At 55.3% G+C, this 14,483-nt stretch overlaps 3 protein-coding genes across 3 annotated transcripts; all 3 read right to left on the bottom strand.

The window, feature by feature from the left end:
* Positions 1–278: 278 nt before the first annotated feature.
* Positions 279–6,864, bottom strand: AB675_6010 (uncharacterized protein; the record flags this gene model as incomplete). Its single annotated transcript, XM_018146270.1, has 2 exons — positions 279–558; positions 674–6,864. 2 exons carry the CDS (start codon positions 6,862–6,864, stop codon positions 279–281), a joined length of 6,471 nt encoding a protein of 2,156 aa, XP_017996858.1.
* A 1,355-nt stretch (positions 6,865–8,219) lies between these two features.
* AB675_6009 (Protein transport protein sec13) lies at positions 8,220–10,227 on the bottom strand (the record flags this gene model as incomplete). Its single annotated transcript, XM_018146268.1, has 4 exons — positions 8,220–8,972; positions 9,022–9,052; positions 9,112–9,227; positions 10,096–10,227. The coding sequence occupies 4 exons, from the start codon at positions 10,225–10,227 to the stop codon at positions 8,220–8,222; spliced, it is 1,032 nt and encodes a 343-aa protein (XP_017996919.1).
* A 105-nt stretch (positions 10,228–10,332) lies between these two features.
* AB675_6008 (WHI2-like protein P4H10.16c) lies at positions 10,333–13,896 on the bottom strand (the record flags this gene model as incomplete). The annotated part of the gene is made up of 7 exons (XM_018146267.1): positions 10,333–10,419; positions 10,469–11,780; positions 11,827–12,224; positions 12,794–13,058; positions 13,107–13,679; positions 13,728–13,770; positions 13,818–13,896. The coding sequence occupies 7 exons, from the start codon at positions 13,894–13,896 to the stop codon at positions 10,333–10,335; spliced, it is 2,757 nt and encodes a 918-aa protein (XP_017996883.1).
* Between the last annotated feature and the right edge of the window lie 587 nt (positions 13,897–14,483).

Below are 14,483 nucleotides of genomic sequence, written 5' to 3'. Positions count from 1 at the left end.
TGTTTGTTGTACAGTTCTTTGGTGTTGGTACAAGCCGTATGCCCAGTGTTGTGTCTGAGCTTGCAATCCTGCAATGGGAGACTGCGTTGGCGTATAGCATGCCTCGAGTCGACTCCCCTTCGGTCTTTTTTCTCGTGTTTTGTGTTTTCGTTGTGTTTTTGTGGTTTTTTCCCATCTTTCATATCCCCTCCTTCGCCGAACACTCTCCTCATCCACTCTCCTCATGTCCTCTCCTCTCCTGCTCTCCTCATCCACTTCCCTCTTCACTCCGCTCATCCTCATTCCTCCTCACTCTCCTCATCACTCTCATACTCCGGAGGAAGCCCCGCCTGCTTCGTCTCCTCCATCAACTTCCGCTGCGTGTCCGCATCAGCTGCAGCCGCCGCCCGCGCTACCTTAGACTTGCCCTTCGGAATCTTGATATTTCTTCTCGCCATCGTCGCTGCATCGGCTCGCTCCATCTGGCCTTCGCCACCCTCATCCTGATACATCGAACCAGTGACCAGGGGATCATGCTCTGCGGCGACTCTGGTGGCCTCGCGCTTGCGCTGAGCTTCACTAATGCCTCAGCGGGAATGATGTGCTCGGGATCAGCGCCCGTGGCGGCCAAGTCGTCAGCACTCCGGGATTTATCGTAGGCCGCCAGCATCCCACGGCGTTTGAGTTCATCCACGTAATCGGCGGCGCTGTAGCTCTGAGTTGAGGTGGAGGTGGACGGATCAGCACTGCAGGCCCATAGCCAACATCAATGGGGTTCGCTGGAGCGGGCAGCTCCGAGTCAGGCAGGAACTCGTTCCTATGCAGCTCCCCAGATTGATCCAAGTAGAACCCGACCGGCACAGGAATAGCCAAGCCGACAGATCTGTCATAGTAGTACCCATTCGGAACTTCGCATTCCGCGAGACCGTCCCAGTAGGATCCGTCGGCAGTGAGGTGCCCCCATGCGTTGTCGATGTGGAAGCCTTCAGGGATGGGCTCGGTTCTGCCGGTCAGGTTGTTGTAGTAGGTGCCTCGAGGGGTAGTGCCGGTCGGCGCTGGGGCTGGTGCTGGCTGGTTGGTGGCAATACCGTCGTGGATGAGGTCGTTGGTGTCCATAGGCATAGAGTCCTGAGCATCATAGACGTTGGAGAATGAGTCGCTCGCCTGATATGACTGACCAGGGCCCTGAGCACTTGCGCCCTGCCCATGAGTGTGCGAATAAGGATCACCAATTTCGGGCTTCTTCCCAGCAGCAGTATCCGAAGGACCACCGCCACTACCTGCACCACCAGAAGATCCCAGATCAGGACCAGAACTAGGTGGGTTATCGTCACTCCCAATATAACGAGGAGGTCGTCCCTGCTCCCCCGAGTGCTCAACATTCCGCTCCCTCGCACTCGCAGCATACCACAGCGCGTCATCGGCAACTGAGTCGCACACCACGAACACGAGGGCATCAGTCACCCCATCCTCGTTCTTAGGAGGTTTCGTATCAAAGTAGTTTGCCGAAAACCCGTTGTTGCTCACATACACAATTCTCGGCCGATTCATGGAACGCGGCCATCTCCATCTGAGCAGGAACATAAGAGCATCTTCGAGCATGCCACCGAATCGTCTCAGCTGACCACCGTCGGGACCGGTGGTGCTCCATCCAGGCGGCAAGTTTCTCGGGTCCTTAGCAAACCCATTGCCAAGCTCGTTATTCTCCCACACGCCAAGGAAGTCGACGTAGTCGAGCGGCATGCCGTTACGGTGGCCGTGCTGGTTGTTCCAACTCTCCACGATCGCGCCCATCAAGGAGAAGGTGAAGTCGCCGGGTTCCTGATACAGCAAGTAGGTGCCGTTGGTGCCTCCGAACAGCACCATGGCTGCGTTCGCAATGGCGGCGTCATGCCAGGACTGTGGGGTCAAGATGAGCGGTCTAGGCACCATCGAGCCTTGGGCGGTACGGACGGCGTTGACGGCACGTTGAGGTACCTGGATCGAGGTTGGGGGAACAAGGGGGGGTGCTTGGGTGGCGCCGCGTACTGGTGCTGTGCTGGGTCCGGACTGTGGATCATGCACATCTTTCGACTTCTTCGGGTTCTGAATCGGGGAAGCTGGTGGCAAATGAGCGGTTGTGCTAGTAGCCGGGGGAATAGAGTCGGTGTCCATAGCTGTACCAGTACGATTAGGAATAGCAGCACTCGTACCAGAGCCCAAGGTGTTTGAGCTGGCGCGACTCCCACCAGGCCGATTGGCGAGTACCAAGTCGTCGTTGGTGTTCTGAGTAGGAGCATTGCTGGTGCTCTGAGCAGGCCTGCTGACCGCACTTGGTCCGGCAGTCGACGTGGGCTGAACGCTCGACGGAAAGACTGGCTTGGTCTTCTTCTTAGCGAACATAGCGTTAGGATCCGCTTTTGGCTTCTTGACGAGCATCGGCTTCCCGTTATTGAGCCCCTGCTTGATATATGTCGCTGATGGAGCAACAGAAAAAGCGGCTGCACCAGATGGATCAGAATTCGTCGGCGCAGGAGTGACATTTTCAAGTCCAGGCCGCACAGTAGTAGAGGGAGCACCGGTCGTGCTGTTTGCAGAAGCGATGGAGTTCCCGATCTCGGACAGTGTGCTTGTAGGAGCTGGCGCAGAAATCGTCTGGGTCTCAGGTACAAGGCTTGGGGGCGGTGGCGCAAGTACTGCAGATTGAGGTAGCGGCGAAATCGTTCCGTCGTCAGCATCCATCTGAGCACCAGGAGTATCGCTGGTAGCAGCATTGGCCGTGCTGAATTCTGGATCGGACAAGTAAACCAGCCCAGGCAGCGTAACTGTGGAAGTTGGTGCAGAAGCCACCTGGACTTCTGGTACAAGACTAGAAGGTGGTACCGCCAGTCGAGCAGACTCGGGCATTGGTGAGATCAATTCATCGTCAGCACCCATCTCAACCTCAGGCGCGTTGCTTGGAGGTGGCGGAGGTGGCGGCTGAACCATAGGTGCCGACGGCGGAGGAGGAGGAGGTGGCGCTGCTGCAACCGGAGGCGCATCCATGACCTCGACATCATCACCAGCACTGCTGTGATCCGCCACAGAGGTGGTCGTACTCTGATGAGCTGAGGAGGCAAGCGCAGGACCTGTCACATTGGCACTATCAAAGTCCAAGACGCCGAGGTCGGGCACCTGCATGGGTTGCGAGCTCGAAGCCGATGATTTTGCACGGTTCAGCATTCTCGCCCGTTCGGCTCGACCCCACGGCAGACTTGAGCGAGTGGCCGGTTGGCTCTGCGGAGTGCCAGACGTGCCTGGCTGAGAAGATGGAACAGACGTTGAAGCAGAGTTGTTCCATTGAGCCGTTGGTAGAGGAGCGGCCTGTGGAGCCATGCTACCGAAAGTCGTGCTTTGCGAAATTCCAGGTGCTGTCGCTGAGCTCAGTGTGCCGACGCCAGAGGGGCTGAATGTGGGTGCTGGCTGAGCAGGTTGGGTTTCAGTAGGCGACGGCTTGTCAGCCTTTGGTGTGGTAGCGAACCATGTCGTCCTAGGCGTCAGCCCGAATTTGAACGCAGCAGATGACGGTGGCTCTGGCTGCGAGGCAGTCTGGGACTGCGTAGCGCCACCAAAAGTCGATAGCTGCGAACTTCCAGATGATGTTGCACTAGTGTGCCCACCGAAACCGCCGAATCCAGTACCAGGAGCAGATGGAAAAGAAAATGCCGGCTGAGTAGCAGGAGACTGCACTGTGCTAGCCGCGGCATTCGAAGTGCCACCCCCGAAGAAGGTCATCCTGGCGAAGTTCTCACCGGAGAAGCCCGTACCAGGACCCGGTTGAGCCGCCGTAGGAGGAGCAGCAATGACAGGCTTGATTGGAGAATCCGTGTCAAAGTCGTCGGTCATGTCAACTTGGGGAGCCGTGGAAGGAGCAGCGATCTCAGGTCCAGGAGGAGAACTCGAGATTGAATCGTCCGAGTCGACCTCCATCGTCTCTGAAGGAGCAGCGATAGCCAAAGCAGGAGCGGACTCATCCCTACCCTTGCCCTTGTCAATCGAAAGGATCTCTGGCTGAGCTGGAGCGTTGCTTGGGGCAGTGGGAGTGGAAGGTACGACCGCATCAACTACCATCGCATCTGGAGCAGCATCGTCGCTACCGGTCAGGTCGATCGGGTCCTGCTGCGTAGAACCGACGTTGCTTTCGGTGGCAAGAGAAACGGCTGCAGGCATTGGCGCAGGGAACGAATCAGCCTTTGGGCTCATGGCAATAGCCTCCATTGCAGATTCCAGCGCATAAAGATCGGCATCATAAGTCAGTCGCTGCTCCTCAGCTTCATGACGCTGCTGGACCTGCTCCTCCAACTCGGCCTTGGACAAGTAGAGCCATGGTGGTGGTGAAGAGCGCGGAGGAAACTGACGCCACGAGACGTGCTTGCTGTCAGCAAGCGTCTTGTGAGGAAGAGCGATCCGAAGGGCATCCACCGCAGGCTCCGATTCCTTAACTGTGGTAGATGGAGTGTAACCGTTGGCTTGTGTACTGCTGCTGGCGGCCTCACAAACGACTTCCTGCGCCCCTGATGGAGAAGCCTCAGCAACGTTGCCTGGCGCCGTGGGAGCATCTGATTCGGGAACCGAAGCAGCCTCGCTCGGAGATGTGGCAGTGTTCGACTGAGTGTTCTGCTCAACTTCATTCGAGACTGGGAAAATAGCCGGCTGAGAGCTCTCGACGGCCTGACCTGCAGCTTTGACAGTAGTCGGCTGAGACGTCTGCGCAGCTTGACTTGTGACTTGAGGTGCAGCTGGCTTCGGTGTCGATGACATATCAGACATCGACTTGGACTCAACTGTACGAGGCTCCACGGCTGCAACCTTGGTGGCAAGTGGCTGAGACGGTGCCGTCTCCTTTGTAGCAGCTGGCTGAGAAGGTGCTGTCTTGTCTGTGACAGGCTTCTGAGAAGACTTTGTCGTCTTTGGACCAGCTGACTTTGAAGAGAATGCAGCGACTCTGGCAAGCCGCTGACGGGGTAGATCGTTCCGTGTATTGCGCCGCTGGGAGGGGACTACCTTACCAGCAATAGGCACCTCAGACGGCGCATCATCGCCTGTCACTGCTGGCTGAGAAGATACTGGCTTCGGCTTCTTTGTATCAGCTCGCTGAGAAGGTCCAGCCGTCGAAGTTCCATGACCAACAGCTTGCAGGCTTTGGAAGCTGGGCTTTGTGAAGACTAGAGCATGTGAGACTGCTCCGCTGACAACGCTTGCGCTGCCTTGTGTAGCCACCTCAGCAGCAGCAGGAGCCACAAACTTCGTCTTGGCGGGAGAAACGAAGGTGGAAGATTTGCCATCAATTTGCGTAATAACTGGCTTTGACGCTTTCGCATCGCGCAGCTCCTTCTCAAGCTGCTCGACGCGACCGATTTTCTTCACAGCCTCCGAGTCCTGGTCTCGGATCCTGGAGTTGAGGTTCTTCATACCACGCTGCATGGTGTTGATCTGCGCGTCCTTCTCCTTGATCTGCGCATCCTTCTCCTTGAGCTCTTCGTCCTTCTGCGTAAGCTGGGCCTCGCAATCATCGGTGTCCCAGCGGAGCTTATTCATCATGTCGTCGCCCTTTTTGATAGACGCCTTGAGATCCGCAACCTCCTTCTTGTGATCGGTCTTGAGATCTGCAAGCTTCTTCTTGTGAGCCGTCTTCAGATCCGCAAAATCGATCTCGAGCTGGTCGAGTTTGGCCTTGATCTGGAGCTTTGCGGTTTCCTCCTTGGCGACTTTGATGTTTGCGAGCTCTTCAAATTTCTTTACGAGCTCTTTGACTTTCTTTTCGATGGTCTGCCGACGATCGTCCCAGATCTCAAGTAACGCCCTGAAGACTACCTTAACGGCTGTGAGTGTGCCCCATGCTAGGTTGCCGCATAACCAGATAAAGCCATGGAAGAGTGGCATCAGCATCCAGGATGCTGACGCGAAGAGCCAGATAACTCCGCGCTTCATGAGGCTGAAGAGTGCTAGGATGTTGTCTTTCGATGGCAAGTATGACCCCACGACGACAGCAACAGACTCCAGCAAACCGACCACGGCGACAGCGGTGGCGGCAGCGGCGGCGACAGCGATGTTTCGACAGCCGCGAGCAAGTCTCAGGCAAGCTCGTACGGAGCGGCCAGGTAGTGACCAGAGCCACAGAGCAATATCGCGCGCCAAACGCAGCGGTGCAAAGAAGCCGTAGTGCAACAAAGTGCCCAAGAAGACGTTCCAGATCCATGATCCAATAGCGCCAAACTTGAGTCGCAGAAAAGCCAGGAAGCTCGGACCGTTACCGGCTTGTCCTTGTCCTTGATTGCCGTAGATACTTTGCAAGCAGATGTAGATGGCAGGGGTGGCCGCACAGCACCAGATGGTCGTGTCGTAACGCAACTTCCACAATTGGCGTCCCATCTTGCTGCCATTCTCGTGCGCGGATCTGATGCTGGTGATGGCGAATGGGAAGCCGCCTTCGAATGGCGTACGGGACAAGAATCTGAGCCGTTCAACCAATTTGTACCGCTTGGCCGGCGGCAGTGTGTTGCCCTCAGTGGCATTAGCCGGCTTGAACTCATCAAGCTCACAAGTTGGCCATGCGATGTCTTTCTCGGACGATGGGAGGCAGGAAATCTTGGCCAGAAGCGCGTCATCGCTGGCGCAAATGGCCTCAACTGTAATGATTGGTGTAGAAGGAGGGTACATGTAGTTGGCGGGGTTGAGGTCGACATTGCTGACGCTGTCGAAGGCGAGACGTGGCCATTGTCGAGCAGGCGGATATACTGCAGCGACAGCGCCGTAGAAGCCGGCGCAGCCGAGGGCGTTGATCGCAACCTCTTTCCATGTGAGCGCGTCAACGGCGACAATGTTGAGAAGCGCAAGAAGCGCGGTCAGCAGGATCGCGAACTTCATGATGACGTCGCTGCCCCTGCTGGGTCGAAATTGTAGGTCTTCTCAGTATTCTCGTCGATTTGTGGTATTTTGAGTGTGAGATGGCGTTTGGAAAGTAATCTCACTGCGAAAGGGTGTTTCGATTGCGCGAAACCAATCTCGCTCGTTCTCAAACTATCATGCGCAGTCGATATCTGATCGATGATCGGGTGCTAGTAGTGTTTGCGAACGTGTCGTGCGAAGACTGTATGAAGGTAAGAAGAAAGAATTCTGGAAAAGTGGGCGGCCGGGGTGTAGGCTGATTGAATCGCGACCTTCGCCAAGCAATGAAGCCGTGAAACCGCGTCGAAGCGGGGCAATTTGGTGTTGTTGCCTGGATTTGCCTCGGAAAAGGAGGAGGTTGGAGATTGCAGGTCAGGTGAAGTCGGGCAATAGTTGACGGGGTGACGAAGTTAAAGGCAGACATGGATGAGCGATGAGGTCCGGCAGGTGAAGCGGGTGACAGCTTGACGAGAACAAGTTTCGATGGCCAGGCGAGTAAGGTGTTCGAGCAACTTTCAAGTCGGCGCGAGTATCGTTGAAGATCATTGTGAGGGTGACTCCTTCCGTTGCAGGCGGTTCAATCAGGAAGTCGCATACAGCTCCGCAACCACATCCTTGCGGTCGTCGATAATCCTTTCCAGCAAACACAACTTCGAAGTCCACGCCTGTCGCAGTTCCGAGGTCTCAGCATGTAGCAAGTATTGCATTGATGGTAACCAGACCAGACACACTCACAAGCATACCCCTGTAGCATCAGCTCGAACAATGGTTCGTCAGTACAAAGGAGGACCGCACTATGATACATGAGCGTCACACAAAGGCCTACATTACCACAGGCTGGATCCGAGATAGAGTCCCATGTTGAACTCGACCGTAGTAGACTGCTTTCATTTCCTATGAATACCCCGTCGAGCCGTGTGGCAAGACTGACGGCAGCATCGTGGCTGCTGGTGGCCACAGTTGATAGGTTTCTATCATCCAGTGCTTCGACTTACCATCGTTCAAACGACGGCCCTTTGTCGCTGCACGCGTTACTGATGCTGTCCCTGAGGCGGACTCCAGCCCGATCCCAGATGTGATGTTGCCAGAAAGGCGGCCGGTTGCCTTGCCAAGCTTAGTCACGTGATATTTCAGTCCTGCGCTCGTCGGCGTAGGTGAGCAGACCGATATCAATATGTCGGCTCTTAGTGGGACGAGTAAGGCGGCGGAGGGTCTGACTCCGACCGAACGTGGTCCTGCGAGCTGCGGGGAAGCAAGCGCGTATTGTGTTGCAGTCTCCTGGTCTGAAACCCCACTGGTCCTTCGACTGGGGCGGAGAAGGTGGTCACAGACGGCTATTCCGTGACCTCCTTAACCATCTTCCACTCTCCCTTCAGATCCTCCTTCCACAACGTCACCTTGTTGTCGCCTCCACTCACAGCCAAAATATTCCCGCTCAGACTCCAGCTCACTCGCCAGAGGACTGCATCCAATGTCAAGGTCTTGCTGAGCGTCCACGACGTCGGATCCGCGGGATTGACGCTAGTCCATATCCTCACCGTCTTGTCCTGGCTGGCGCTTGCAATGTAGCTCTTGGTGAGTAGTGTTGGACTCCAGGCCACATCCCGTACCCAATCTGAGTGGCCGTTGGGTAGTGTACCGACGTTTTCGTACTTTCCCTGCTGCGTATCGAACTCCCAGAGCTTGACCTGATTGTCGCTGCCGCCTGTGACGAACCTCCGTACTGGAGTCTGTTGTTGCTGTGCTGCTCCGCCATTCTTTCGCATGGTCGCGCCAGGGACGCCACTTGGAGCCCAGGAGACAGCGTTGACACCTACGCCGTGAGCGAGGAAGTTTGTCTCTGTCCACTGGCTGTCTCTGAACTCTACGACTGACACATGTCCGTCTGAACTTGCGCAGGCCAGAGTGCAGCCGGCTTCTGGAGGTGCCCAGGCCACCATATTTACGGAGGCGCTGTGGATTCTTGACGTGAAGACTTGTGACCATACTGCTGGCTGTGAGGGTGTCTGGCCTGGAGATTCGCGCCAGACGTGTACTTGGCCATCGTACGAAGACGATGCCAGTAGAGTTCCGAACTTGGGATGTGCCTGCGGATTGTCAGCCAGACTCGAGATAATGTGCTCGGTCGGTACATACCCAGCTCACACACCATACAGCGCCATTGTGTCTGTCAGTGCCGGTCAGCAAGCCGCACTCGCCCTCCCAGAGCTGGAGGATATTGCTCACCCCTTCAATGTTTCTTGCAGTCTATGTTGATCACCATCCACTTCGAAGATCTTGATAGTCTTGTCGCTCGAGCATGTCGCCAGTCGTCGGCCGTAGTAGTCGAGAACGGCGTCGTGCTATAGGCCCAGAACGTTAGTCGTAGGGAGCAGGGTTTCATCTGGAAGCCATCCAGGGATCCGGGCGAACAGGTGTCACTTACAATCATGTCATCGTGCCCAGAGTCCCTTATTGTTTGTGACTGCGCGAGATAGATTGTCAGTCCAGGCTCTGTCGATGGCGCGTTCCATCTAAAGACAGGGAGGCCATTGTTGCTGTCCTCATGTCTCGCCCTTGGACCTGGTGGGGGAGACTGACCATTGTGAATGTGTTTGGAGCGTTCGAGGACCTCAAGAAGATACAAGAGAGCCTGGACCTACCGCATGCTCAAGTCAAAGATCTGTGAGATAAGTATTCTGTTGCCTGGGTCGTATGATATGTAAAGTTGTCCTCTTTCAACTTGTGTGTTTGCGGAGTTCGAAGTGGGGTTGGGGCCGGTCGTCGTTTCCCCAGACCGGACGATTGACAGACCGGTTGACTGGAAATGTGTAATGATTGCGAAGCACTACTTTCTTGCCCTCCTGGCGCAACGCGTACTCTTTGCCTATGGCTTTAAGGCATGGCTATGGCAGGGCAGGAAGTTTCGTGACACAGGATTCGATCGTCCAGATTGTTCACGGACGGCAAGCGCTTCTCAAGTGTGCTGTTGAGAAAATGTCAATCTATGCCGAGGAATATATGTGCAGCACCGTGGTAGCTCCCTGCTCTTAAGCATTCGGAAATGGGTTCTTGGTCGGCATACATGAGACCGGATGACGGACTGCTCGCACGCGGCCCGAGAGAAACAATTGGCATTGTATAAGTAGGTGATCTTAAAAGCTAGCCGCTCGGTCACCACCTTCTACTCTATGAACTAGACGCAACCGCAGCCGTGCTGAAGGCACTCACGCTGATTTCTGCGTAGTTCGACGCATGTTGCAGCCCGAACCAAAACGCTCCAGTGTTGTACATTCCTCGACTACCACAGAGATGCCACTGATAGTAGATCATCCGCTCTATTAACCGTCTCTCCTGCGCCATGCTGTTCGACCGGTTCTCTTCACTACATAACACAAGTTCGAAGATATTATGACGGTGCAGCTCCAAAGTGTTGCTCCTTGCAGGCTCCCAACGCGGTGCAAATGATCAACCTTTCCGCCGATGCAGTCCTTCTGACCAGACCGGCAGCTTTTGATCTCGTTCGTACAGTAATCCGCAGTTGTTGCACAATGTCTGCATAGTGTTAGCACTTGGCTTCATCATAGCATCGGTACAAACTTACTCTGGGACCTGCTGGTCCATCTCGAACTGCCCAAACCGCACTGGCAGGCATATGGCAGTGCGTACATCGCCAGCTCCGCTTTTCGTCCTCCGTCAACTTGCTGCCCTCGCCACCCCACGCCGCTCCAGCCGAGTTCGCTGCGTCTGGGGTGCCAGCCTTTGCCAATGGACTAAGTGACCTAAACCGGCGCTTCTTCTTTGCACGCTCGCCACGGCCCATCATTGGTGTCTCGTCACCACCCATGCCTAGGCCAGGCATATCAAAGTAGCTGCCACGTATCTGCGCCTCTTGCTCACGGGCTGACGGAAGCATGCCGGCGTTTGAGGTAAGTTTCGCGGCGTCTCTCCGCAGTCTTCGTAGCTGTCGTTCTCGATCACCTTCCTTCTTCTCGATTTCTTCTTTAGTGAGCTCCTCAAATTTCGGCTCCCATTCCGCACCGAAGTCGTCTACATCGTAGCGCCAACCGGCGTTTTCTTCCGGACGGACTGCCTGGTTGTCGATCTCGCCTGCGAGCAGGATCTGGCCCTCGCAGGCTTCTTTCTTGAGCCGGAGGACAGCCTCGTAGATGGCATGCGTGATGGCTAGGACCCACTCTCCACCAAGTCCCATGTCGGCACATGTCTGCCTTGCAAAAGCTTCTGCTGCGCCTGGAGGATGTAATAACGACCATTCGAACTTGTCCTGGTAAAGTTTTGATGCCAGGTAGACGGACAGTGTGACTATACACCGGTATGTGTCGTCCGGGTTGAGTGATGGGTCAATGTCTGGTTTCGGCGGCTCGATTGGCATCAGATCTGCCGTAGCCTCTACTGAGGCACCATTTGGCAGTGGCTGTGGTAGCGGTGTTTCTGGACCAGGTGTACTTGGCGCTGGAATGGCCGAGTTCGGTCGCGAGATAGATGCAGCAAGCATTCTTGGGGTTCCAATTGATGGTGTACCGACTTGCGAGTCTCCATTCGTAATTTGAGGCTGCGCTGCTGTGCCGTTCGTGACAGGCGCTCGTTGAATGGCTGGTTGGGTGTAGAAGAGTGGGTGAAGCGCTATCCCGGCATAATCTTCCAACTGTCCGCGGATCTGCTTTGCAATATCGTCGACATAGCGTCTCTGGTCAAAAGGGCTGAGATCAAGCTCGCGCACAAATATCGTCGCGAATTCTTCCGGCGTGATGAGATTCTCGTGTAGATTCCACAAGAAGACATCTCGAATCTTGTATGCTGGCACGAGCTCTGATTTCTTGTACATCGCTGCGCCAAATTGTAGTTCGTCTGGTATTGCGCGGGCGGTAGCGGATATGGCGAGTCGGGCTGCCACGCTGTACGTCCAGGTCGATTCGTATGGGAATGAGGGTGGTGGGCAACTGGGCCTGGATGTGCATCTCCCGCTCCGTCGATGGCTTCACGGTCCTTCTCACCATCCAATCTCGGTATATGGGTTGCAAGTCGACAGGTGCCGAGATCTCCTTGCCATACTTTTCATGCTGTGGCTCTTTCTTCTCGAGATCCTCCCTTCGTATCGACCGGAGGCCCGTTGGCCGTCGAGGGCCATCACTGTCTTCGAAATCGTCATCGTCGTAGGCGTCGTCGGCGTAGTTGATAACTGTGGTGCCTCTCTTCGTGGTTCTGCCTCCAGGTAATATGCTTTGGGTTTGCGCGACAGGTTGTATGAGAGTATTGCCATATTGTCGCAATCGGGGCGCATATGAACTCACGAACGCTGCGCAGGCGCCATCATCAATGCGAATAGCTATATCATCGTACTGCGGTTCTACAGGGTTGTGAAATTGTTGTGACACAGCGCGCGTACGGTGAATCTGGAGTCTGATGTTTCTGGATCTTAGAATTCTACGAAATCGCGTGGAGATGGAAAGCAGCGCGTTCCGCTCCTTCTCCGCAAAACGCCAAGACTCTCACTTTGAAGTCATCTCAAGGTACCTAACACCTGGACAGATAGGTACTCAAGAGCTGGAGGATGATTCAGACCTTTGGTCGAAGACTTGACTACCTAAACACTGGTGACTATATAGATATGTTCTAGACACTGCCCATGAGTGCTCCAATAGCCAATGCACACGCTCACAGACGCTTTTCCCACCGATACAAATAGCCTGTTCGCCGACTTAGGGCGCGGACACCTTCCAATCAAGAGCTCGCTGAAGCCACCCGGCTCAACCCGACCTCTTCGACCAGGTCCATGCATATACATGCTGGATATCCCCAACGAAGCCATCCACATCTGCAAGCATGACTGGATCCGAGGGACTATCGCAGTCCAATAACGCTCTGTACAAGGTCAGCTTTCGTTCACAGGCTCGACGGGTCATCTTACCATCTCCAGCGTCCACACTCTCCGGATCCAGACCTTCAGAGTGCCCTCGACGCCCTTAACATCAGTCAAGTCAACTCCCTCCCACCAGCAACGCCTGGCAGGTTTTCGCCAGAAGAGAAGTAGCTTTTGTGCCATGCCAACAACGTTGTTCGCAGCCATGTCACCTTTAATGTCCGTTCGCAATCGAGCAAGGGCCAGACTGCAGATGACTGCCTTGTTTGGCTCGCCTGCACGATGTCCCCACCGATCGTCATGATCGAAGCCACTGTCGTTGTCAGCATGGTAATCGTAATGCCAGATGCGGACTACTCACCCCGCGGTCAGCATTTCGATTAGGTGTTGCTCCGTTGTACCAGTCTCCTCGCTTCTTTTGAGGCCAGAAAAAATGCCATCCTGCTTGAGTAACGACTTTGCAGCAGCGCGCTTGACCTCGAGCATCTCGGCTTGCTGGATATCTTGCCGAGGCGGGATGACGTAGAAGTCGAGGTCTTCTCGCAGGACAATGATGCCAGCTCGATCTTGTAGCATGTCGCGAGCAGAGCCCTGCAATGGCTCAATTGAGATTGGGTCGGGCTCGGGTGATCCAGTTGGCGACGGCGAAGCAGAAGGAATGGACTGGGCCACACCCCGGAAGAAGTCGAGCATGTATTGTAGTGACGCAGGGTCATACTGTGAAACGATTGTGAGATCTCCGAGGTAGACATTGGGGTTCCCAAGAACAAGTATGGGGTGGGGATTGGTAAAACATACATCGACTGGGTAGACATCGCCTTCGTGGAAGGTGTTCATGTGACCGTCGGGCAGGAGTCCATTGGGAAATAACGATAACAACACAAATTCCGGCAGGGTCAGGAGCTCGTCTCTGGATAGTGTAAAGCGGGTGCCTCTGGTCTTTGGTCAACCTCGTATTCAGCCAGTTGTTTCAAGTCCCTACCTTAGGTCGAGCGTGAGGTTCTCATCGCTCGCAGCATCCGACACTGTCAAATCGTTATGCTCTGGTCCCAAGCCTCTGGAGCGTGCTTACCTCCTAGCGCATTGATTGGCGGTCCGGGCGATTGTTGTACTTGTGTGATGATACTAGCTGGTCCTCCAGCTGAAGCCATGATGTAGTTGAACGAGTCGAGCGGACTAGAGCCCTCTGTATACGGAGGTGGCGGTTCTCCCTCCTCAACGCCTTTGCCCGAAGACTCTGGCTTGCCGTCTGTGTCCTTATCTTTGGCCTGCTCAGCCTCGTCCTCGGCGAGAGCTCCTCAAAGGAGGGTGCCGGCGCGGTGGAAAGGAGCGATCCAGGCGGCGCTTCGGTGACAGCTAGCTTGAAGCGATCGAATTCGGCGTCGGTGGGGAAGTAAAGCGAGGAGAAAGGCGGTGGACGCGGTGAGGGCGGACTCGATGATGATGCGTCGGAGAGAGGTGGTGCGGGATAGATGCGGTCGTCTTGAGTTGGGACACTGGGTTGGTTTGACAACGCCGTGTTGGGCAAATCTGTGAGGATATGTTGTACAGAGTATGTGAGATCGTGCTCCCTGTCGCAGCCCTGGCTACAAGCGATGGAGCACTATAGTTGCGGAGGTAACTTGTTGATGATGACGGTGGACGAGACGCGCTGTTGTAAGCATGAGCTGCCTCTGAATGCTTCCAACGGCATGCGACGTTGCTGGGAATAGGTGAAAACAAGCTTGATGCGCGTGTA

This window comes from Cyphellophora attinorum, assembly GCF_001299255.1.
Source record: "Cyphellophora attinorum strain CBS 131958 chromosome Unknown Contig27, whole genome shotgun sequence".
In the NCBI taxonomy this organism is placed as follows: domain Eukaryota; kingdom Fungi; phylum Ascomycota; class Eurotiomycetes; order Chaetothyriales; family Cyphellophoraceae; genus Cyphellophora; species Cyphellophora attinorum.
This window is presented reverse-complemented; position numbering and strand designations above follow the sequence as displayed.